Source organism: Equus przewalskii, chromosome 14 (assembly GCF_037783145.1).
Source record: "Equus przewalskii isolate Varuska chromosome 14, EquPr2, whole genome shotgun sequence".
NCBI lineage: Eukaryota > Metazoa > Chordata > Mammalia > Perissodactyla > Equidae > Equus > Equus przewalskii.
This window is the reverse complement of record NC_091844.1, coordinates 15213759-15239435: the sequence shown is the minus strand read 5'-3', so window position 1 is coordinate 15239435 and position 25677 is coordinate 15213759. Positions and strand designations below refer to the sequence as shown.

Here is a 25677-nt window from a genome sequence, read left to right as displayed (position 1 = left end):
GAAGGGAAGTAAAACTGCCAGCGGCAGTGTGGCTACTCCCAGGCCCATAGGCCAGGCCCTCCCTCCCTGCCTCACTTCTGGAGTCTCAGTGTGGCAGGAACCAGCGCACTGCCGATTCCCTGCACCCCACCTCCAGGGTGGGCCGCAGGCAGGTGCGAGGCTTAGAGTTCTGGCCCTAGTAGCTCTGAGGCCTAACACAGAAAGGAAGTTTCCCTACCCCACCACAGCCTTGCCCCTGCCCCAGGGTGCCCTCCCCGCAGGATGTCTGACACTACATATCTGTTCCTTTCAGGGTCTCAAGCCAGTGACAATGGCCACATGGGGATGCCAGCCCTCCAACCCCACCCCACCCCCACCCCGGGTTGCCAAGATCAGCCCAGTTCTTTGTCACGGTCCCTTGTCCAGAGTGAGGAGGCATTCAGCCCCACACCTATCCTGATGCTCTCAGGCCCTCAGCCCTGCTCTGCAGGGAACAAACCCTCCAACAAGAGCCTACAATTTCCCAAAAAGCAGCCCAGCATGCAGCCTAGAGCATTCTCAGTTCACAGAGACGGACCACTTTTCTCTGCCTCCTCTGGCCTGGCTCTGTCCCTCAGTGTGTGTGGAGGAAAGGACAGATAACCCCTCCGTGACAGGTGCTTTATACAACTGCCCCAGTACTTGCCAGATTCTGTCTTGAGTTGTGGGCAGTTGCAAAAACTCCTTGAGGACAGCTACTACTTCCTGTGCAGTTTGTTCCCCTTCCTCTGTGTACACAAAACACACACACACAGGCACACACACCCCTCAAATGGTGCCCGGTGTGATGAATGAACAAAGGGATGAATGAATGATGAAAGTCATTCCGAAAGATGCTTACCCTCACATGCCATAACCTCTGACTTTATCTTTTTGGAACTCCTACATTCTCAGAGGAATTTGGAAAGCCCTCAAGAAACACTTCAAAATTGCCATATGGATGAAACGACAATGGCCCTCCAGAAATTTACCTCCCAGGTATTTCTGGTGAAAACAAGACAGGAGAACAACACCTCTTCCTGATTAGAGTCAGCTCCCTTCACCTCCCTGTCCCAGAAAACTTCATAAAAGGCTCAGAATCCCCCAGACAAGTAGCTATCTGTTCCCCACACACTCTTCGCATCCAAGCCAGACCTGCAAGGTGCCCACTGTGCCTTCGTGGCAAGAACTGCACCCTCCAAGAGGACAACACCCCAACCAGGCCCAAACCACCACCCCACTCTAGAAGTCCTTGGGGCCTACCTGCTGCCTCCCTCTCAACAAGGCTGTTGACTGAGGAGTTCGTTCTGAGCTGGACATTGTGCTTCTGGTGAGTCTCTGCTTTTAATCCAAAGATACTCTTTCCTAAGGAAACATTTTCCTGTCAGAGGAAGCTAGCTCAAGATGGAAGCCTGAGAGTGGTGGCATGATCGCTCCTGGCCTTCACTCATTTCGTCAGCCAACACTCATGGAGCACTGTCATGTGTCAGGCAGGGAGATGAGAGCTATAATCCCAGCCCTGCAACAGGTACATTAACAGTAATGGAGACAAGCAAACCAAGCACAATGAGGGAGTTTGCAGAGGGTTAGAGGCACACCACAGAGGGGAGGGGCACCGACAACCCAGCTTGGGAAAGGGCTCGTCATGGAGGCGATGAAGCCTGAGCTGAGTCCCGAGGACTAGGAGTTGGCCAAACTACAAAGAGGAGATGGTGGTCCAGGCAGAAAGAACAGGTTGTGCAAAAGCACAGAGGCTGGAATGGATCTCACATTCAAGCGACTGCACATAGGTTAGAGGGCTGAAGTGTGGGAGAGGAGAGGAGGGCAGAGGATTCCATGGTGGGCCTTGCTTGCCTTGCTTTGTGGGGTTTAGACTCATCCACAAAGGGCATGGGGAGCCAATGATGGGATTTGAGCAAGGGCTTGATGTCACCAGATTTGCTCTGTGGAGAGATATCTGGCACTGACGAGTGGGGAATGGATGCACAGAGTTTCCATAGCAGCAACGAACCACTAGGAAATGATTTAAATGACCTAGGTGACAGAAGGAAGAAGGGCTTGTACTACAATGAAGTGTGGGGATAGAGAGAAATCTACAGATACCAGGTATTCAGGAAGTGCTCAAAAGAAGCCTGTTCAGAGAACTGATAGTGGGTGATGAATAGATGGATGGGTGAGTCCTTGGGTGGCAGTGACTAGGATATATTCTGGTCGAATGGCTTATCCTGTGAGAGAGGCAGTGGGGCAGGGGGAGTGGAGGGCTTGCCGTCTTGCTTTAACTACTTTTGTATTATTTGAAACTTTGAAAGTTAGCGTGTATATTAACAAAAAGCATGAGAAGGATAGTTTTTAAATCACTACTACTTCTAACATGTAACTTTCCTACTTGCACACATCGTCTGTTAACTTTGATAGATCATTTCTGGAACTATCACATCAAAAATCACTCTGGTGAAAACATATTTTGAAAAATGGGTCCTGTGAGGCAGCCTCATAGCTTCATATTTAGATGTTGGATGATTTTCCAAATCTTTCATGTTAGGGAGAAAAAAGGAATCTCTAGTCAGTAGTTGTTGAATTCTGAACTATCTATCCATTTTATTGACGTTTCGGCAGAATTTTTATAAAACTTTTACACAATCAGACTTCTTCATTCCACATTGCTCAGTATTTAGGGAAGATCTACCACCTAGATCTGGGTCCTATACTTGACCCATGTAGCCAACAAATCCTGAGTGGCCCTACTGAGAACTTCCTCTCCCAGAAGATAGAAAACTCAGTTCCAGCCAACAAGGAGGAAGTGATTGAAGAAGTGAAATTAACCAAGTCCTGGGAGGAAATGACCCAATCTCTTCAATTATGTAATAACCAATGGGTAGGAGACAGAAACAAGAGACAGTTTAGGAGAGAAGTATTTTATGATAGATTTTAGGAGAGAATTATTTTTTAGCATCATAAAAAAGCATATGATTCCATGGATAGAAATCTAAGTGGATTTTTTTTGACAGTGCTATAACAAAGTCTTAAGGAAAAAAGGAAAGGACATAGGAAATCAAGCGACAGAGCTGCCAGTAGCAGGTGAGAAAGTGAAGAAGAATAAGGAAGAAATTCAGAAAAGGGAGAAAGAGAACTAAAAACCCGGTTTGGAAAGTCCCAATGCTACCTTGAGAGAAAGAGAAAGAAGCGAATTCCTACAACATGTCCCAACCAATTGGGAAAAGGAGAGAGGACAAGGGAACAGAGTTTATCCTAATCCTAAAAGGACAATGTGGAAACACTTCAGGGCAGAGTACCAGAGATATGTGAATCTCCCAAGCCAATGTCTTTCAGAATATATTCAGATCATTGAGAGAGGGATCAGCAGATAGGCACTGTGGACAGTACGAGATGGGGACAATAAATGTTTGCAACAATTAAAAGTGACCAAAAAAGGATCTGGTTTGGGTTCCACTAACCCATCTCTGAGTCATAGTTCCAGCATTTACTAGTTGTCTGGTCTTAGATAGATTACTTCTGTCAGCCCTAGTTTCCTCATAGGTGAAACGGGTCAACAGTATTTACCTTAAAGTTTACGTTTATTGTGAAGACTGAATAAGACAATGAGGAAAAGGTGCCTAGCCCTTAGGAGGTGCTCAATAAAGGACAACTTTTTTTTAAGTATTGTTTCTAAATTTGTATCCAAGAAAAATGGCGTAATACAATGGTATAAGACATCAGCCTGTATCCCACACCCTGCAGAAAAAATCCAGTTAAACCCATCCATTTATGTATTATCTGTGGCTGCTTTCTCACAACTATGGCAGAGTTCAATAGCTGCAACAGAGACCATATGGCCCACAAAGCCTAAAACATTTACAGTCTGGCACTTTATAGATAATGTTTCCAGACCCCTGGTGTAAGAGGTCCCTGGGCTCTGTGTTTGCAGCTGACTCTCTTATACCCATTGTGTGTGAGAAAAAGATCTAGAATAGGAAGGCCCTGGCATCAACCGCACCCACCCAGGAGCTTCTGCTATTGTATTCAAAGAAAGGAAAAGTTTTCATCGGTCTCTCAGAGGTGAAATAGTGACTCAGTCGACAGGCAGAAGCCATTGGAGACCATGTACCTGACTAGACCCAGCCACCTGCTCATATATCTAAGCCCTCTTTGTTCTAGACCAAGGGCAGAATGGAACATCCCTAGAGTCTGCCTGTCTCCTCTCTGAGTACCTGGGTCCAAGAAGGGGGGCAGCCCCGTTGGAGATGCTGCTGCAAGAGGAAGAGCTGAGGTCTCAAAATTAAATGTCGGACTGCCCAATCCCAAATAATCCCCAAAGCAGAAAGAAAAGGAGGGGACATCAATGGAGACAGGTGTGGCTACACAGGACATTGTTTATACTTTCATATACCAGAAAGACCCATGGGAATGATGGAAGGAAAACAACAGACTCTTAAGAACAATGTTAGGAAGTCAATGCCCAGGATCAGATGGAACTTGGAGAAAATGGTGGGAACGGTCATGGCTTAGTTCTGTGCAAAAGAGTGAAAAAGGAAGGAACAGCCCATGGCAGAGAGCAGACATTACTACATTTAAACATGATAATACAAGAACTGACTCGTGATTATTTTGCTTGTCTTCTTGTTCAAAATTATTGAAGACCATTTGGGTGAGGCCAACCTTGATAAGAGAGGCTAGAAGTCCAACATCAAACATAAGATGGTACCAAGATACTTGGTGCTCTGAATAAATGCCAGTCTCCTGTCTTGGAGGAATGACTTGCCAGGGTAGAGGGCAACTTGCAGCTGAGTAGGGCTTGAGTGACTCAAGAACTGAAGAATTCCCCAAAAGCTGGAGCTCCCCACGACATCCTGGCATTGCCAACTCCCCACTTCTGCTTGTTTCATTTCCCTTGGTCTGCATCGCCATCTACATCCTCGTCACTCTTCCAGGCCCTCCCATAGTGCAACTATTTCTGTAGTGAGATGTTTTCTGCTCACTGAGGACCGGAAGGAAGTGCTGTGGCTTGAGTGGTCTCCTTGAAAAGACAGGGTTTGATACATGCATTGTGCAACCTGCCTGCTTGACACAATAAGAGGTTTCACTTCCTGAGATGGACAGGATGCTGCCAGGTTTTGGGTCCCGGCTACAGTGCTGGGATGAGACATGGCAGAACTGTAGAGACTACTACGTCAAGGGGCATTGCCCCATGGCTCCAAAATTTCCCTTGAGCAGAAAGAATGGAAGCTCATGCACCCTGGATACTAGAAGATGGAGAAGTAGATTCAAGATTCCTGACCTCTATCTCAAATCCCAGAAACAGAATGGATTAACTAAGAAATGACACTCAGGTCCCTTGCATACCACCCTTTCTGTCCTTGGCTTTCACCCTCCTTCATTCAGCTTCTAATCACATCCACAGACTGAAGTCATCTCTGTGTTTTCTGTCAGGAGAGCCCACAGAGCTACCAGACCAGGTCTTGCTGACCCTAGCATAAAAACTCTGAGGAAGGTAGTAGTTCCTTCAGTGAGGTTTGGGGATCAGTGGTTAATTTGCAGAGTGGATCCTGTGGAGTCAAAACAGTGGAGTCCGCCAGCTTCCCTAGACAGGTCCTCTGGGGTTTCTGCAGAACAAGATATCCAATTTTATGAGGGCTCAGAGTTGAGAACTGACTATTGCTTACCAAACTCATAAGAAACTGATTCATTGAACAGGATGGAACTTTTAGATTCCCTGTGGAACATATAACTTACCAAAGATGGAGTTCTTGTGTTTGCCTTCCTGATTCAAGGTACTGGGAGCCAAATTAAGAAGCAGGAGGCTGCTTGGTGAGCAAGCCCACTGGGCTATCCTTGCCCCACAGTAGAGTCTATTTCCCTCCTGCCTGTAAAAGGCAGGGACTCTCTCCCATGGACAATGCAGAGCAAGCACAGTACCTGCCACGTAGTAGGCATATGCTTAATTGTCAAAATCCTACAAATAATTTTGCTGCCTGAATTCACACGCTAGGCACTGTGCTAGACCCAGCTCTACAAGAGTTCACGGCCTGCTAAGGGAACCAGATAAGTGAGCAAGGTTTCAATTTGGTGCCATAAGTGCTATAATATAGATATGCGAAAGAGGGAAAACTGGATATTCACGAGCAAAATGAGGAAATTGGACCCCTATCTTGCACCACTCACAAAAATTAACTCAAAATAGATTAAAGACTTAAATGTAAAACCTGCAAGTGTAAAGCTCCCAGAAGAAAACATAGGGGGAAAGCTCCTTGACAGTGGTCTTGGCAATGATTTTTTGGATATGACACCAATAGTGCAAGCAAAAAAGGCAAAAATAAAACAAGCGGGATTAAATCACACTAAATAGCTTTTGCACAGCAAAAGAAACCATCAACAAAATGAAAAGGCAACTTTTCAAATGGGAGAAAATATTTGCAAACCATATTTCAGATAAGGGATTAATATCCAAAATATATAAGGAATTCATACAACTCAACAGCAAAATAACAAGTATTTGGATTAAAAATGGGTAAAGGTCTTAAATAGATATTTCTCCAGAGAAAACATGCAAATGGCCAACAGATATATGAATACCCAACATCACTAATCATCAGAGAAATACAAATCCAAACCACAAAGAGATAATACCTCACACCTGTCAGAATGTCTATTACCAAAAAGACAAGAGATAACAAGTGTTGGCAAGGATGTGGAGAAAAGGGTGCATTTTGTGCATTGTTGGTGGGATATCTAAATTGAGGTAGCTACAATGCAAAACAGCATGGAGGTTACTCAAAAAGTTAAAGATAGAACTACCATATGCTCCAACATTTCCACTTTTAGGTACATATCCAAAGGAAATGAAACCACTATCTCAAAGAGATATCTACTCTCCCACATTCATTGCAGCATTATTCACAATAGCCAAGACATGGAAACTACCTAAGTGTCCATCAGTGAATGAATGGATAAAGAAAATGTGATATATATATATATAGGAACATTATTCAGCCATAAGAAAAGGAAATCTTACCATTTGTGACAACATGGATGGACCTCAGGGGCATTACGCTAAGTGAAATGTCAGACAAAGAAAGACAAATGCTGTATGATCTCACCTATGTGTGGAATCTTAAAATAATAAAAATAAAAAGCCAAACTCATAGAAACAGAGAAAAGAATAATGATTTCCAAGGGCTGGGAAAGGGGGAGGACAGGATGATGTTGGTCAAAGGGTACAAATTTCCAGTTATAAGATGAAGTTCTGGGAATCTAGAGTACCTGGTGTACATGAGTGTACTCCACGTGCACATTGTTAGCTATACTGTATCATATACTTGAAAATTGCTAAGAGGGTAGATCTTAAATCTTCTTGCCACAAAAAAATATATATATAATTATGTGAGGTGACGCATGTGTTAACTAACATTATTGTGGCAATCTTTTTGCAATATATATGTATATCAAATAACCATGTTGTACACCGTAAACTTACACAATGTTATCTGTGAATTATATCTCAATAAAGCTGGGGGAAAAAACAATATCTAACAACTCTTGGAGTTATCAAGGGATATAATCTCAGCTGGATAGTCTTATAAAAACAATATTTCACTTTTCAGAGTTAACAAAAAATTCTTTCAGGCAGAAAACATCTCTGCATTTTAAAACAGGATTGTGATGATGAAAGCTTGACTTATTCACAATGTTTTCAAATATGTTCTCAATCCAGACTTGTTTCACTGTTCATCAAACATTGGTATGAATTCCATGCATGATTGGCTAGGGTACCAGCACCTGGGCTGAAAGGGTTGCATGAGCTTATCTCAAACATTCCCCAAGCCCCGTCAGGAGCCTGCACAACCATCTTTTCTCTGCCCCATCCTAGGGAGGTCAAGTGTCTCCCCAGAGGCTGCTGTGATTGACCAAGAGCTGTCAAGGTAGAGAACAGTGCTACCAACCCAGACTGGGAGGGTTACTTTGCTTCATTATGCCCATTAATCCATCTCAAAGTGGGAAGGCTCCTAAACTTAAATAAGTACAAGGAGTGAGGGAGGGAGTGTGTTTGTGTGTGTGTATCTGTGTGTCCTCCACGTTGTCCCAAAGATCCTAAATGAAAACATTCTTCTAACGTAGGAAAATCTCATATTTTAAAATTGACATTATCTGCATAATCGTTGTCAGAAAAACAATGTTTATTTGCATGATGACACATTTGCAAAAATGTGTCATAGTTTGCTACCACTTGCCCTTCCATGAACTGGAGACTTATTTCAGTTTACCCTCTACCAGAAGTTACCATCAATCCTTTTTTTTTTTTTTTTTTTAACATGGTTGTGAAATCAGTTAACCAAAGGGGAAATTTCTCAGCTCTGCACTTCTGCTTTTGAAGACCATAAAACAGTGAGGGAGAAATTGGTAGTCAGACACTTCTTCGAGGCACGACAGGCCACTCCAGGATTCTGTTCTCTCCAGCCAGTCTTCAGTGCTCAGGTACAACTTTAACTCTTCCTTATGACTAGGTTCTAGGGGAGTCTCTCTGTCTTTCTCCCTCCGTCTCTTTCTCTCCTTCCCTCCCTTCCTCTATATCTCTTCCAAAAATGCCCGGTATACCATTATGCTATGACTTGTGAAATAGCCTGGGAATGAACACTGCCTATCTAGCAGCTGACACCTGAGAGATTGGTGTCAAAGTCTCTGCCCCAGATCTCCTAACAAATACACTCCTGATTTGGGTTTAGTTTGGCAAATGTTTTCCTCTGGACCCAAAGGAAGGCTCTTTCATGCATTCACTCATTCATTCAAACATTATTTCTTTGTATGCCTACTATGTTCTACTTGCTGAGGGAAACTCACATATGAAGGAAGCCCTCATGGGGACTGGCATGGCAAGTGGTCACTCAATTTCTCCTCTTTACACAGGTTTCTGAGGCAGCCATGGCAGCAGTACCCGACACCAGTGACATGATGACTTACTGCAGGTAAGTGGGGAGACTGAGACTAGTAATGTGAGCTGGGTTCACCTTTTAACAGTGGGCTGTAATCTGTGCTTGGAGACCAGATTTGTCCCCCAACCTCTCCTTATAGTGGTGACGAGGGTTCCAAGTTGACCTGGGGTGAAGACTGATTTCTCACTGCAAATCCAGCCTTGAAACCCATAGGCCATCCAGAGGTTGTTTCTGCAGGGCCTTCCTGCAGATGGCAAACAGGAAGAAAAGATTCCAAGTGGCCACTACAGGGCACCTCTTGGCAAAGTGTGGCTTGACTGCAAGGGAAAGCTTAGATTTCAACTGGGCCGGAAGTTAGGTCTCAGGATCCAAAAGGAGCACCCGGGGTTCCTGCCCTGCCTCCTACCCTGTTCCGTGTACATCACTATGGAATTTGCCAACTTCAGCAGCTTTAAGGGGCATGCTGTTTGCAGACTCCTATCAACAGTGAACACTCTTTGCAGGGAAGGAAAAATAAACTTGTCTAGGAGATGTAACTGAGCAATCTCTCTTTTTTGATACAGCGGCAATGAGAATGACCTGTTCTTTGAGGAGGATGGCCCAAAACAGATGAAGGTGAGACCATGGGCTTAGCTCCCAACTCTCAGAGGGGCTGTGACACGGGCATCAGAAAGCCCATGTTCTGGTTTTGGGTCTGCCTCTAACTTGCGACATGCTTGGGGTAAGCCTCTTAACTTCTCTGGGCTTCAGAGAGGAGCATTTGTTGTTAGCACCTCAGTTACCTCAAATGCCACTTCCACCTCTCTAATATCAAAACAGGAGTTCTTGGGCCTGACCAGCTTGACACACTCACTCCCTTGGTCTCTCCACAGGGCAGCTTCCAAGACCTGGACCTCAGCTCCATGGGCGATGGGGGCATCCAGCTTCAATTCTCCCACCAACTTTACAACAAGACTTTCAAGCATGTCGTGTCAATCATTGTGGCTATGGAGAAGCTGAAGAAGATACCCGTTCCCTGCTCACAGGCCTTCCAGGATGATGACTTGAGGAGCCTCTTTTCTGTCATCTTTGAAGAAGGTACTTAATGAGAGCTGAGGGCAGACAGGAGATCTTCAGGCATTTCCTTCTTACTCTCCAAAACTCAATAGTCAACTAAATTCCCCCAAAGCTGAAGCCCTTTAAAAGTAGAAGGCCAAGTGATGAGAGGAAAGCAGAGAAGCCTAGAAGCCAAATTAATCATCCCTTGAGTTGAAACTATTCTTAAAGTAAGACCTTGATAACTACTCACATTTGGAAATCTCTCCATCATTCTCAGAGTGCTTTCACTTACATTATTTCCTGCAAGTCTCACTGTGTCCCTGTTGGGCCAGTGTTATTGCCATCGCCATTCTACATAAGGAGCTCTATTGATGGTAGACAGCAGGCAATCGAGCTGAAGCTTGAATCCACATCTTAAGGTGCCAGGTCCAGTGTTCTTACCCACCTCAACTTCCTTCCCACCAATGTTATAATCGAACCTTGGCTGCCATGCTCAGATGTTGTCCAAGCAACCAAATTCTGCTGCCTCATATCATCAGGCCTGTCCTTCTGATTTTCACTCTAAACAATATATGTATTCCACATTTCAGAACCCATCATCTGTGACAACTGGGATGATGATTATGTGTGTGATGCAGCTGTGCATTCAGTGAACTGCAGACTCCGGGACATATACCATAAATCCCTGGTGCTGTCCGGTGCATGTGAGCTGCAGGCTGTCCACCTCAATGGAGAGAATACAAACCAACAAGGTAACTGGGGACAGCTTGATTCCTTACTTGTTCGCCTGGCAGCTTGCTAATTCTCGAGATTTTTCAACAAAGTAGAACGTTAAGACAAATTATCAACACAAGTGAGAAAACATACAATAAAGAACATGTAAACTTGTGGGTTTGGTCCTAGCAATAACACCAGATTGATTGCCTTAGCACATTCATTTTTCAGCAAGAGATGTGACTCTGAGACATTGGACTGCTCAAGTATACCCAGGATCATTGTCCAGCCAAGTCATTTAATGATAGTCCAATGTCACTGCTTTGACTGGAAAGGGGTCATTTGATGGAAATGACTTAACTGCCAGTGGGTTCTTTTTTTCCTGTTGTTGAAGTGGAAACCAGCATGGTGTAGAGATATTAGTCCATCCTCAGTCTCAACTCTGCCCCCTTATACCCTGACATCCTCCCTGCCTAAAACCAGATGGTTCCCTAAAGAGAAATTTTACTGACAAAGAACTTATATCTCTCTACTGTAATTGGCTATTGTTTCAAAACTGGGGAGCCCATGAGTTGAGGGTATCTGCCTGGTACCTTGTCACTGTGGCTGAACTCTGCATGCAAGACTGTGCCCAAGGGAACAGTGAAAAGGAGCAGCCTGTTCTCTTCCAAGGCTGCTGACTTTAGAGACAGGTATCGCTGGGGGTAAACCTTCTGCTCTCAGCCAGGCCAGGACAATCCTGTTTCTCTAGAACCGAGTTGTAGGCATGACCTTGGGGCCTCCAAGTGAGACCGCAGTGACTAAGGAAGGTTGAAATGAGCGTCTCTCTTTGGAGCCTCTCTTCCCAGCTAAGACTCTCATTTCCCAAGATCTTCCCACTTGCAGCTCTATGTTCCTGAAATAGATTTGTGCCTGATTTCTTTCAGGAGCCCAGCTTGATCTCTTTTCTTGCCTTTCACATTGATCAAAGCATTCCGCTCATGCAGTGGGCACTTCACTGGCCATTGACAAGAAGGCTTCCTGTTTTCCTTCAGTTGTTAAAAATTAGACCTCTAATTCTTCATTGCCACTGTGATGAAGCTCTGAGAAACCCCTAGACATTTTGGAATGGAAACTTGAATCAACCAAGTGGCCGTGATATTGTCTGTGAGAAGCCAAGTTATCCTATCTGTTAGGCCATAGGAACCCGAGTGTGGGTTTCCACAGAGGATGCTAAATTGTAGGAGTCCTGGGTTTGGAGTCCAATTGTTTGGCCAACCCTGCACTCTTATGTGTCCCTGACCACAAGGCCCCTCTCCTTTCTCCAGTGGTGTTCTGCATGAGCTTTGTGCAAGGAGAAGAAGAGACTGACAAGATACCTGTGGCCTTGGGCCTCAAGGAAAAGAACCTGTACCTGTCTTGTGGGATGAAAGATGGGAAGCCCACCCTACAGCTGGAGGTGAGTGAATACCAGGGGCTGTAGGCCCTTCTCAGGCTTCTCTGAAGCACCCCTAGCCATCACTTACTTCCAAGACAACCACCTTCTCCCCTCAACATATCTGGGAGGAGACGTATTTGACAATTTTGCATAAATGTAAATAAATTTAATGTAAGTGTTAAATGCATGCAAATTTCACTCCTACTACAGAAAATTAATTCATTTTATTGATGTTATTGTGTCCTACGATTGTTACCATCCAAATGATTATACAATATTAAGGTTGGAAGGATTATATATTGTCAGTGTTGCTCCATTTGATAGATAACACTTTGGGAAAATAATCAATTCAAGGGACCTCAGCCCCCAGCATTCTCAGCAAAACCTTCAATTGCAAGTTCAAAGTCACTCTGGCCAGGGCCATAAGGAAAAGTCCCTGGAAAGTAGATAATCCTAGAAGCTTTAACATAATTTACGCTTTTTAAAAAAAATCTCTGCTAAGTTATGCTCCTTAGCATTTGATACTAACTTTCAGGAAGTATAAGAGATCCTTTAGTCATCACACAGAAAGTTATGGTCAGAAAGATAACTCAGGAGTCTAGCTCCTGTTCCTGCATGCTGCTCATCACTTTCCTTTCTAGCTGACTCAGAGAACACCTTTACCAGAGTGTCTTTGCCCCTTCCCTCATAAAACTTCTTATTTATGTTTTTCTGCAGACAGTAGACCCCAATACTTACCCAAAGAGGAAAATGGAAAAGCGATTTGTCTTCAACAAGATGGAAATCAAGGGCAACGTGGAATTTGAGTCTGCAATGTACCCCAACTGGTACATCAGCACCTCTCAAGCAGAAAAAAAGCCTGTCTTCCTAGGAAATACCAGAGGCGGCCGGGACATAACTGACTTCATCATGGAAATCACCTCTGCCTAAGAATACTACATCCAGAGAGTCCACATGTGATGAATACAGCTTAAGGGTGGCAGAGGGGAATAGAAGGGTTTGAACATGCTGCAGGCTGCACTTCACTGTTGTCTAATCAATGCCCAGCTGCCTTCCCTATATTAGTGCTAAGGAGAGCTCCTGCCCAGCAGGCGGGTGGAGCAGCCCCGTCTCCCAGAGCCAATCCTCAGACCCCCTCTGCTGAGCAGGGCCTCTCTCACCTCTGCTACTCACTCAAAGTCAGCCTGGTGGAAACTTCTGCACTTCAGTTCAAAGAAACCCTCTGTCGTTTGCACCCAGCTTCTGATGAGCAACTGCTTAATTATTTATTTATTTATTTATTGGTGGGTTAGTCTATTTAATTTAATTCAAGGTGGCCAGGAAGCAGCACTGTCTGTGAATGAGCCCAATCTTCAACATCTATGGAACCAGTTTAATTTGGACTAGTGTACCATGTTTATACCAAGTCCTTTTACCAAGCCTGAAAATATGTCAGCTCAGATTATTTAAATAGGAATATTTATGAGGAAAGAAGCATGATCACACTGTTTCAATGATTCTGAAATAAATTTTGCGGAAAAAAAAAATTGCTCTCCATGTGGTAATTGACTTTTCTGGGACCTGACAAAGAAACGAAAAGAGAATTGGGACCATGAGAGCTCTCCTTGGGGAGCTGGAAGCCCACTCCTCATGACTGAGCACTACAAAGTACCAAGGAAAATCACTGGCCAGAAAAGACAAGCCTCCCTACCCCTCCCCTTCAGTTCTGTTTTTCAAGAAAAGGGTATTTGATGCACAATGGTCATAAAATAGGACCAGGTGACACATTACAAGGAGTAAGGGTGGGTGGTAACAGCTTCAATGATTTCTCTATTCAGTTATTCAACAAACACTTACTATACAAGTGCTATGTCCTAGAGGCTGGAAGTACAGAAACAAGAAAGGCAGGTAGGAGAGGCAGATGCATACAAGCAAAAATAAGGCAACATGACAAGTAGAGGTGAGATCAAGGATGAAAGGAACAGTCAGAAAGAATGACAAGATTTGCTGTGAGGGACGAGGGTCAAGAGGGCGACATATGAGTCAGGCCTCAAAGGATGAGCAGGAGTTTCCCACATAGAAAGAAAGGAAAGGGCATTCTCAGTGGAGGGCCCAGTACAAACAAAGGAATGGAGGTACGAGGAGGAAGGATGCAAGCAGTACACTTCCAGGATGGCAGAAGTCACCAGAAGAAAGGCAAAACACAAAAACAACCCAGGGAAAAAGTATTTGTAACTCCTATCTCAGACAATGGGATAATTGGCTTAATATATAGAGTTCCTTCAAAACACTAGAAAAACAAGAACAAAAATCCAACAAAGCAACAAGCAAAAATCCAACAAAACAATATTTACACAGGCCAAGAAAGAAAAGGAAATGCGGTTAGGTCTTCCGAGAGTAAAAGATGCTCAATATGACTTATAATAAGAAAGTTGCATTAACAGCTCTTTGAGATACCAATGTTCGCCTATCACATTAGCAAAAATCAAGTTTAACGACACATCCTTTCGGGAAGACTGTGGGGAAATCTTCACTCTGACACGTTACAGGAGGGAGTATAAATCGGTACAACTCTTGTAAAGGAAAAATGGATAATAACTATGAAAATTACAAACGCACATCCCCTTTGGGCCAGGAAATTCACTTCTGGGGATTTGTCTACAGATGGACACGCGCTGCTGTGACATGGCACGTGAAATTATTCATTGCACATTACTTGTTGTAGCAAATGATTGGAAATAATTCATGTCTATCAACGGGAGATTGGCTAAACGAATTGTAGGACATCATACAATGGAATGCTATGCAGCTATAAATAAGAATGAGAAAGTATTCCACACCAATATGGAATGTGCTCCAAGACCGCCTAAAACTAAAAATGAACAAGAGGCAGAAAGTGTTTATAGTAGCTAACTTTTATGTAACAAGGGGCAGAAAAAAATAGGGCAACACTATCCAACGTGCTCATATTTGATATCACAAATTTTGGAAGCTACATAAGAAGTTTGAAAAGCAGCTATGACAAGGCTGGAAGCAAGACATTTCTCTAGATACTTTCTATATGGTTTGATTTTTGAATCATGTGAATACATTACCTACTCAGAAATAAAGATGATAACAATTTTTTAAAAGACTTTTGTCCAGAAAATAATCAGTATATGACTTATTTGGGAAAAGAACTGTTGAAATGTGCCAGTCCTCAGCAGCTCACTCCTAACACCCTCTCCTCCTCCTTCCTCACAGCTCTCCAAGCTAGACCACAGGATACAGACCGAGGCCCGACAACCTGGCAGAGCCTTCTCTCCCACCTCTGTCTGCTTCGTAACTGCAGTGCAAAGGATGGGACGGCTGTTAGGAGCAGGCAGCCAAGTGGCGCCCATTCCGCAATATGTAAGCAGGTGGGAGGACGCAGGCAGCTGGTCTGCAGCAGAAAGCAGAGGTGCCCCTGGGAGCCCCAGCAATGATACTGTGTCCTTTCCTCAGTTGAGTGATACAATTCCACCCACTCGTCTCAGGTCCAAAAGAGACGATATGCCAGAAGGAATGACAAATTGTGAAGGCACCTCACCTTGCGAGGAAGCCAGATTGCAAATCACCTATGTGAGAGTAGGTTGGTACAGCCATTTTGGAAGGAAAATTGGCAGTGACTAATTTATGTTTAACATGCTTATGACTCAGCAATTCCACTATTTCATATCTTCCCTAAAGAAACAAGTTCAAGGATGTTTACTTTAGAATTGTTTATAAAACATTTAACAAAATAAACTAGAAACAACCTAAATTTTCATCAGTAGGGAAAAGGTTAAATACCTCCTGGTAAGTCAAAAGTAAAAAAGTTACTGCTGAAATGAAAAGATATCCAGGCAAATCATCAACAGAAAAGCCAAGTTGCAGGACAGTTAAGAACTCAATCATGCCATTTACATAAAAGAAGAAACACTGAATATCCAACATGCATAACCACGTGCTTCTAAGAGTATGTGAGGCAGGGAGCCTTGGAAGGGGATTGACCAGCCTGAAAATAGTGGTTACTTGGGGTCAGGTGGGGTGGGGCGGGGGAGGAGGTCACCAAGAGAAACTTTAGCTTTGTTATAATGTTTGATTTTTTTATAAGAAGAACGTCTTCATGAATTACTTACGTAATTTTAAAACAATCTTCTGCGTCAAAGTGTTCAAAAGGCCTGGGTTTCAATTCCTGGATCTGAGCCAAGACTAAAATTGGCCCTCCAAGGGCTACCCTGTTCCTGGTCTGGGGCCAAGTTCTCTCCCTGATACCGGCTCTCCTTGTTTCGGAACCAGGTGTCCTTATCCTGGAAGAGAGAAGTGGCCGCTTCTAAACGGGAAGGGTCACATGATTTGAGTGGGGAGAGCCAGATCTCTCCCCTCGCTGCACCAAGCACACGAAATACAACCAGAAGTAGGAAGTCCTTCCAATGAGCTAGGAAGTCAATTTGTCTGCACCTCCAGCAGGTAACACACCACATCACCACAACTCCTACCAGCTTTCAAGGAGATCCCCTGTACCTGGAGAGCAGAAGTTAAGTGCTTGTGAATTTGACTTGATGTCTCAGATTCTGTGACAGGCAGTCCGTGGGGTTAGGGTCTGGCTTATCCTACAAGCTTGGGCTGGAGTAAGCAAGTGTCTGGTGGGGGGAAGGTAAATGATGCAATGGTGTGTGGGAGCATATCTGGTCTGAAAGACAGGGTAGGGGGTGAGTGGCTGCTACGACGTCCTGGTCAGAGGTGGAAAGGGAAATCAGTGTGTTTTCTGCCCAGACCTTCTCCCCACCCCAATCCTCATCCCCCAGTACAGCTTGGCTGAACTACCCACAAACATTGGGTTCAACTGGAAGCCAGGGTGAGGATGCTCTAGAAAACCAGTGTGATGCCTGCCCAGGGGTGTGGGACCACAGTCGCAGCCTCCTCCCAGTACCTATCACATCTCACCCACATCCTGACTCCTAAATTGGCAGCTTGCAAGCAAGCTGAGTGATCAGATTTTCTCCCTTGGAAGGCCAGAAGCATTGCTTTTCTTATTTGTATAAGCATATTGTTTGCTTACACAAATAATCACGAAAATTCAAACCCCTCTCTGAAAGCAGGTCATGAAACCATGGAAATACAGCATGTGGACCCAGAAAGGCAGACTTGGGAGGGACAAGGAGGATGCCAGGGGCCTGGGCTGCTCTCTTAATTCAGGAGCCTCGCTGTCTCTGAGAACATTTCACCTTCTGGCAAACGGGGCAGCTGGAGATAGAGGGTCCAGGTGAGGCCTGTGCCTGGGCAAGTGGGGCCTCTGGGGACCAAGGTATGAGTGGTAACTGGTATCCAGCCATTCTCTTCCAGGTCCTGAGCTTCCCTACAGCCTCTTTGAAAGGGCCAATGCTTCTCTTTCTTTCCAACCCTCACCTCCAGCCCCTGTACCACTATCCCATCGGTCGTCAGGAACAAAAAATTTATGAAATCCTTCATCTGCCAGGGATCAGGAAGTGTGGACCAAGGGAGCCCCAGCCACCGCTTGAGCATCCTGACTTCCTGATGCTGCTAGTCAACATGAAGAAGCACCTGGCCAGAAGGGGACATGTATGGGGCCCGCCCGGTGGCACAGCAGTCAAGTGCGCACGTTCCGTTCCGGCGGCCCAGGGTTTGCCAGTTCGGATCCCAGGGGCGGACATGGCAACGCTTGGCAAAGCCATGCTGTGGTAGGCATCCCACATATAAAGTAGAGGAAGATGGGCACGGATGTTGGCTCAGGACCAGTCTTCCTCAGCAAAAAGAAGAGGATTGGCAGCAGTTAGCTCAGGGCTAATTGTCCTCAAAAAAAAGAAGGGGCTATGTAGTTTGCATTTGAAGGTTGGGTTTGGATGAGTCCTTGGAGCAGAGAGATTTGTGGAATCCAGAGACATACAGGAGCATCTACACACACTACGGTCTGGCCTTAAAATAAAATGTATCAGAAACATCTAGAAGAGGCATCAAGCACGGCAGCTGAGCCTCCGTGCCCTCCCAGCCTGGAGGGTGAGACCCTTGTCTCCAGTAGGGAATGTCCTCCTGATGCAACGTCAACCAACGTAAGCTTCACTGCCACAGCAGCAGGTCCAACTCCCTCCCCGAAAGGCCCTGCCAGGGCCCTAATCCTTGTAGGATGTTGGTTTTCCAACATTTTAACTTACAAACCATCTACAAGAATTTTGACAATCTGTGACCTCACCCCTCCACCAACCTACATTTTTCACCATAATTTTAAATAGCTAATTGCAAATGTTATCTCTGCAATCTTGTAAATTTGACATTTTAAAATAAAACTGTTACATCACTTTTGTAGATGTATCCAATGAAATCTCAATACCATAGTGACTTTTTCCTTGTCAACCACGTAAAGTTACCAACAATCTAAACAAATCTAAAAATTATGAACAGATTCTTCAACAGTCAGAAAATTTACAACATTCCTTTTTCTCCTAGAACTGACATTTCCATTCATTTCCCCCATGAAATTCTATGCTAATGTAATATACATTATGCTTAAAAGCATTTTGCTGATCATCCGTCTTCACAGCAATGAAAATACATGTCGAATCAAAACAACTTATAATATTTTTGTGTAACTGTAGGATGCTGAATTTTTAAAATTCTTCTAGACTAAGTCATCATTACATTTATTGTACACAATTGTTAGTAGACAATTGATCAAAATAACAAATATATAAACATAATATCTTACAAATGTTGATTTTTATTGGCAAGATATCTTGATGAGATAGACCTTTTTTAAATTACCTCCTATATTTCTATGTTACCATAATTAGAATGAGGGCTCAATATCGGTCTATACTTATTTTGGTTTTTTAAGTGTAAGTGCTGGGAAAACTTGTACATATGAATAAGAAGTAGATGGGAATGAAAGGAATTTTATTATAGCAATGTCACTCAACTCTTTGAAATCCTTCTAAGTTACCCAAATCACAAGCTCATCTATCATCAAAAATTATGTTTATGATTTATTAAGCAACAACTTATTTGGTCCTCTTTCCGCTTTGTTGGAAGTAAAGAAATGGAAACCGCCAGAGCAGCAAGAGTCCTTAGAGTCGTTCCCCAGACACTGAGATATTCCTTTTGGTGTCCTGGGGGCTCTGATATCCCAGGGCAATGTAACATCCTAGATTAGGAATGTGTGGGAAGCCTGCTGTTCTCCTCTTTTGTGGAGAATGGGAGAAAGGCATATGTACAGTGGGATGTGAAGGGCAGTCCGGACTCCTTCCCACTACTTGTGTGGCTGCCGGTCCTGGAGATGTGTGCACTAGACTGGGTGAATGCCCAGAGTGACCACAGCTGGTGTCAGGGTGTCAGGTGACTGCAGTGACAACACCTAATCGAACTCTGCTGCACAGTGAGGAGGAGAAGGTTAGAGTGGAGGCCTGGCCCACTCTTACCTCTGACCTCTTTTCTTCTTCATAATAATGTGTGGTGGGGGTGAGGTCAGATAATCAGCTCTCGCATGTTTGGTTCAGTTTGCTATCACTGATAGGAAAATAACTAAGTAAGGCAATAGGATAGAGTGGTGGGTGCAATGAGAGGTACTATTTTAGGTGAGGTGGTCAGTGAAGGCCCCTCTGACAATGTGGCTTCAGCAGAGACCTGAATGTAGGGAAGGTGTCAATCTTGCAGCAGTCTAGGGGAACAGCATGCCAAGAGGAAGGAACCTCAACTTAGAAAGGCCCCAAGGTCAGAAGTGGGCTTGGCATGAATGAGGCACAGTAAGAAGGCCAATGTGGCTGAAGCAGATTGAGCAAAAGGGAGGCAGGCAAGGGTCAGCTCTCCTTGTAAGAAGTTTGGACTTAGTGTGTCAAGCAAGGCCCTTGGAGGTTCTTAAACACGGAAGGGATGATCTCTGTTTTATCACTCTTGCTGCTGTGTGAAGAATGGACCCTGGAGGCAGGATGAGAGTGTGTCAAGAGTGGAAGCAGAGACCAGTTAGGAGGCTGTGGCAACAGACTACACAGGAGATAATGGTGTCTTGGACTAGGGTGATAGGAGAGAAGGTGGTGAGGGATATATTGTGGGCATAGAGACAACAGATCTGGCTGATAGAGTAAACGTGGGAGATGAGAGAAAGAGAGAAATCAAGGGGGACTCACATGTTTGAGAGCTGAGTAATTGGGTAAATGGGGATATTTAATGGGAATGGGGAAGCCTCAGGAAAGAACAGGTATCATGTTGGGGATAGAGGGGACCAAAATTTCCGTTTGGGCCAAGTTATACTTGAGATATCTATTGGACATACATGAGAATATAAAATCTGAATCTCCTTGAGATTCAGATTCCAGAATAACTGGCATGTAGAAGGCATATAATGCCAGGGGTCACGTGAGACTACCTAATGAGAGTATGCAGCTAGAAAAGAGACAATGGCCAAAGACTGAGCCCTAGGCACAACAATACTGAGAAGTTGAAAAGAAGAAAAGGAGCCATCAAAGGAGACTGAAGAGGAGTAACCAATGAGGTAAGAGGAAAATCAGGAGAGGGGAGAGGACAAGGGAGAAAGTGGGTAAAGGAGAAGGAGGTCTACCAGATCCAGTGATGCTGAGAGGTTCAGTACGTGAGGACCTGGAGGGCATCAGACTCCACAAGAAAGATGCGGGGGGCCATAACAAAAGTGAGGACAGAGCCTAAGGACAAAAGCCTGACGGGAATGGGTTCAGGAGAGAATGAAAGGCAAGAAAGCAGAGCCAGTGAGTAGACAAGACTCCTTTGAGTAGTTTTTCTGTGAAATAAAAGTGGGAGCAGGAGCTACAGAGAACTGCCGTGGTAGCTAGAGGGGGCTGTGGGTTCAAAAGAGGATTTTTATGTTTAAGATGGGAGTTGTTATAGCACATTGGTAGATTCATATGAATCAATCAGTAGGAGGGAAAGAGAAACAATGCAGGAGAGAAAAAGGAGGATTACAGGAGCTAAAGCCTTGAGTAGCCCATAGAGGTGGTGATGAAGGGAGGTGATATACATGGGTACAGATGCAAGCAGGTCAGTAATTCCTGAGGTAGAAAAACAAGGCAGCTTTTTCCTGACTGCTCCTGTCTTATGAATGAGCTAGCACATAGAGTGTGCTCAGTAATGCTAGCTATTCAGATCCTTGTGGCGGTTATTCCTGCTGTGAATGGGTTCTCCTCTCCTGGCTCCCTAAGCAGCACCGTTTTCACTGCTTAGCTCTTAATCTCAAACCAAACAGGCTGACCTGCCCTGACTACTGGCACATTCTCTCGGAGTCATCCTCTGGCAAACTCCAAACGTTGTTGTGCTTTACCTTCAACCCCTTAAGGTCCCTACTGGCTTCTAGAAGAGTCTGAGATGCATCTCCCTCTTACTCATTATTACATGGCAAGTGGGAACAGTGGCTCTCACAGGCAATACATGCATAAGAGTTTATGCAATCACAGGCAATAAATGCATAAGAATGCCAAGATTTTAAAGCACCTATTAATCAATATAATGAGTATAGAATAGTAGTCATCAGCAAACATTGAAAAAAAATCAGGTACTGGAGAAATTAGTTGAATCTGACAAAGCAATGAAATTTATTAACAACAATCCAGATAAGAGGCAAGATTTCATCTATCTACATCAGGTGAAAAAAGTTGAAAGCAGTTAAGATAAAAATTGTGTAAGGGTGCCATTTGAAAGATGTCCATGCGGCTTGTTGTGAAACAAACTCACAGCTAAAAAGCCTGGTCTTAAGGCCTCCTGCTGACTTAGCAGCCTGACCTCAACTCTAAGAATTGATGGAGGGTGTTACCCTGTGGCTTGCATCAAGTCATTCAAGAAGAGACCAATGACCCTGTCTCAGATTCTCAAGCCAGTAACCCAAATCAAAGTCCTGAATCTTTGACCCAGGAAAATCAGGATCAGAATCTTTGACCTAAGAACCATCTGAGAGGGTTAATTTGTGATCTGTGCCTGTGTGTTAAGTGGCCGTACAACACCAGGAAAGTATTTAAAGGAAAAAAAAAAAAAAAGAAAAAGCATAGAGCTAATACTGTAAATGAAACCCATAGCTTTAACATTTCGTGTTACGTTTAGAAATAAGTTTTAGGATTCTTACGGTAATCTGTCTTTGTTACTTAATGTGTTTGAAACATTAAAGAATCTCAAATACTAACCTGTAATTTCAATTTAAAATGTATAATTGGGGGCTGGCCCAGTGGCCGAGTGGTTGAGTTCGTGCACTCTGCTTCAGCGGCCCAGGGTTTTGGCAGTTCGAATCCTGGGCACAGATAAGGCACTGCTCATCAAGCCATGCTCAGGTGGCGTCCCACATGCCACAACTAGAAGGACCCACAACTAAAAAATACACAACTATATACCGGGAAGCTTTGGGAGAAAAAGGAAAATAAATAAATAAATAAAATCTTTAAAAAAATTAAAATTAAAAAAATAAAATGTATAATTGATATTAGACTTCTGATTTTATTTTTTTTATTATTCTTTTTTTTTCTGTTTTGTATGTGGGATACCACCACAGCATGGCTTGATGAGCAGTGTGTAGATCTACACCCAGGATCCAAACCCATAAACACCAGGCCGTTGAAGCAGAGTGCACGAATTTAACCACTATGCCACCAGGCTGACCCCAAGACTTCTGATTTTAATTTGAAGAGTAGAAAACAATCTGAATATGTTTGTAAAGAGTGAATTTTTAGAACCTGATTTACTACATTTTTTTTTCATTTGTTTTTTTTGGAGTTACAAGAATTACTTAGGTGCTCAGAAAGATTTTGCTCATTAGATTTTTATGTCTGCCCTGGCAGGCATTTGAAGTCTTTGAAAGAGTCATATAGTAAGTTTGCAGATTTAATAAATTCGTAGTTTAAAATATTTAAGGGAATGCAATAAACTATGCTAGAAAAGGGAGTTAAATATTTAGCAAGATTTACTATATTAAGCAATATAATAACTGAGCATTAATATAAAAAGCGAAAGAGGTTATTCTCGTTGTTACACCAAAAAAATGGCCTTATAAATAGAATAGCAAGATTTGTTGAGTTGACTTAAAATGTTAAGGAAATTTTGGTTCTTAAATTTATAATTGTAATAAAGTTAATTACACAAATTTAGGTTCAAGTAACTGTTTGCACACAAGCAACTCTTGAACCTTAAAAAAAACAAAAAGTTAACTGACATCACAGGAAGTCAATGTGCCTTTGCAGCCCTCCAAGTCAGAAGACCACAGAGAGAGGCCTCTCCCAAAGTGGTTTTCATGAAGCTGTGTCTGCCTTTGCCCTTTCCAACATGGTGACAGTCACTGAGCCCTTCATCCTCATTGGTCCCTTTGAATCCCTGATGTTGGGCATCTATGCTGCCCAGTCTCAGCACTGAGTCCCAATAGGGAAAACATCCACCCACCACATACCCGTGCATGCGCACGTGTGCGCGCACACACGCACACACACACACACAAACAACAAAAAAGTAATTTTTAAATAATTCAGATTCTTTGCTTATTTCCATGAAGCCCGTGGAAAGTGTACATAGCCCAAGTGACATTTCTTAGAACTCCCTCTTTCTCTCATATCCATTTCCCACACAGCTGTCTCCACCCTTTCTCTTCCCAACTCCCTATCCAAATTCCTACACCATGTTCCAGACCCCTTGCTCTTTACAGATTTGGCATCACTAAAGTCCAAAAACTGTCTGGCTGAGGCAGAACTGCCCCTTTGAGGACAGGGATAAGAGAAAAAAGGCTAAAACACAGTGCTAAGAAAAATTATCCAAAACAAAGGGAATAGGCAAAAAGACTATTCATGCCTCTTTAGTGTCTAACTAGCCCACCTAAAAGACATCAGATGCTATAGGGCAGGGGTCCACAAAATGTTTCCTTTAAGAGGCCAGATAATTAATCTTTTAGGCCTGAGGGTCATAAGGTCTCTGTCACAACTACTCAACACTGCTATTGCAGTGAAAGCAGCCATTGGCAACCTGTAACAAATGGACAGGATGTGCTCCGGTACCTTTCTATTACGAAAACCGGCAGGAGGCTGGTTAAGCCCACAGGAAGTTTGCTTTACTCTAGAGGAGAGTACCTTTGTTTAACTATTTACCACTGAGCAAGGCCCAGATGCTGTAGTCAGATGTTAACTTGCAGAAGATTGATGAGTGATGAGTAATTTTTGTCCAGTAGAATAATAAATTATTTCTGTCTGAGAGAAGCAGTAAACCCAAATGTTATATTATTGCCCTGGTTTTTATCTAACTTTGCTGTCTTATTCTAGCAGTCTTTATTCCACTGATTTTATGTATTTATTTATATGTACAGCTGTATCTACATCTATCTTTCTATGCGTGTATATATATATGTATATATATGTATATGTATGTATATATGTAGATATATGTGTATGTATACATATGTATATGTATGTATATGTGTATATATGTGTATATATGTATATATATATGTATATGGTTGCCCCAATACTGAGTTAAATAAAATTTTGACACATTTACTATGTATTTATAAGAGAATTATATTTTTAACATCTTACAAGTTATACTTTGACATCTTCTATGCCCATAGTTTTTGTCCTGTCCCTTTGGAACCAAAATCACTTGAGTTAACCAGGACCAGATTGCCCCACCATTCCCCAGGCCTTGGAGGCTTTGCAGTCCCTCCTCCAGCACTGACCCATCCTCAAAGCTGGGGCTCCTAGAGTTAAAAAGAGGCTTGGACAGTGAGACGGGGCTGAGTGGATTAAGAGGAACTGCAGGAAGCAGGACCTACAGGGCAAGTTCCACCTGTCCTGACTCTCTGACCTCACCCAGGGAGTTCTGTGGGGATAAAGAGGGAAGCTGTCTCCAGTTCTTCCTCTACTCCCCAAACACTGAGTCATGCTTCAGCATGAACATGCAGTAAACCTTGAATTGCAAGGGCAATAGGTATCTGAAGTCCTCAAAATGTCTGTCCTTTGCCCAAGAAATTCTAATAAGAAAAAAATCAAGGATGTGCAACAAATTTTACATATTTTATAGATGTTTACTAGAGCATTGTTAAAATAGTTTTTAAAAAATTAGAAATAACCTGATTATCCAACCATTGGGGACTCGTTAAATAATTTGTTGTATCTCTACATGATAAAATATTAAGCAGCCATTAAAAACCACATTTAAGTAGACTGTCTTATGGCATGGATAAATGTTCATTTTATAGTGTTAGATGAAAATAAAAGTAAATTACAAAATAAACTATATGATTTCAAATTTGATGAATATATACAATGTATATATAATTATATGTTATTTCTACATATAATATGTATTATGTATACACATATATGTCTACACATATGTAAATATATAATCTATAGTATAGTGTATATGCTATATCTAATATATATTATATAATACTATATATTTAATATCTGCTCTAGAAAGCAGAAAGATTAGACAATTATGATGGTGAAGATAGCATACATCTATACTCCTGCTCAGCCTGGGGGACTGATTTTTGAGCCCTCAAGGAGGGAAAGGTTAGGACCAGAGAGCAAGACAGCTATTTGTTGAGAGTCTTTGTGTTTCCCGCTGTGTTGGGTGAAGACAAAGGACAGCACAGCTATTGAA

At 43.2% G+C, this 25677-nt stretch overlaps 2 protein-coding genes across 3 annotated transcripts in view; one reads left to right on the top strand and one right to left on the bottom strand.

Annotated features, from left to right (window-relative positions):
* The window catches only part of IL37 (interleukin 37), a 171047-nt gene that overhangs the window by 85219 nt on the left and 60151 nt on the right, over positions 1 to 25677 (bottom strand). The window lies entirely within an intron of this gene.
* LOC103544835 (interleukin-1 beta) lies at positions 8334 to 13616 on the top strand. The gene is made up of 7 exons (XM_008511621.2): positions 8334 to 8466; positions 8896 to 8954; positions 9485 to 9536; positions 9794 to 9998; positions 10550 to 10711; positions 11981 to 12111; positions 12808 to 13616. Exons 2-7 carry the CDS (start codon positions 8911 to 8913, stop codon positions 13018 to 13020), a joined length of 807 nt encoding a protein of 268 aa, XP_008509843.2. The 5' UTR covers positions 8334 to 8466; positions 8896 to 8910; the 3' UTR covers positions 13021 to 13616.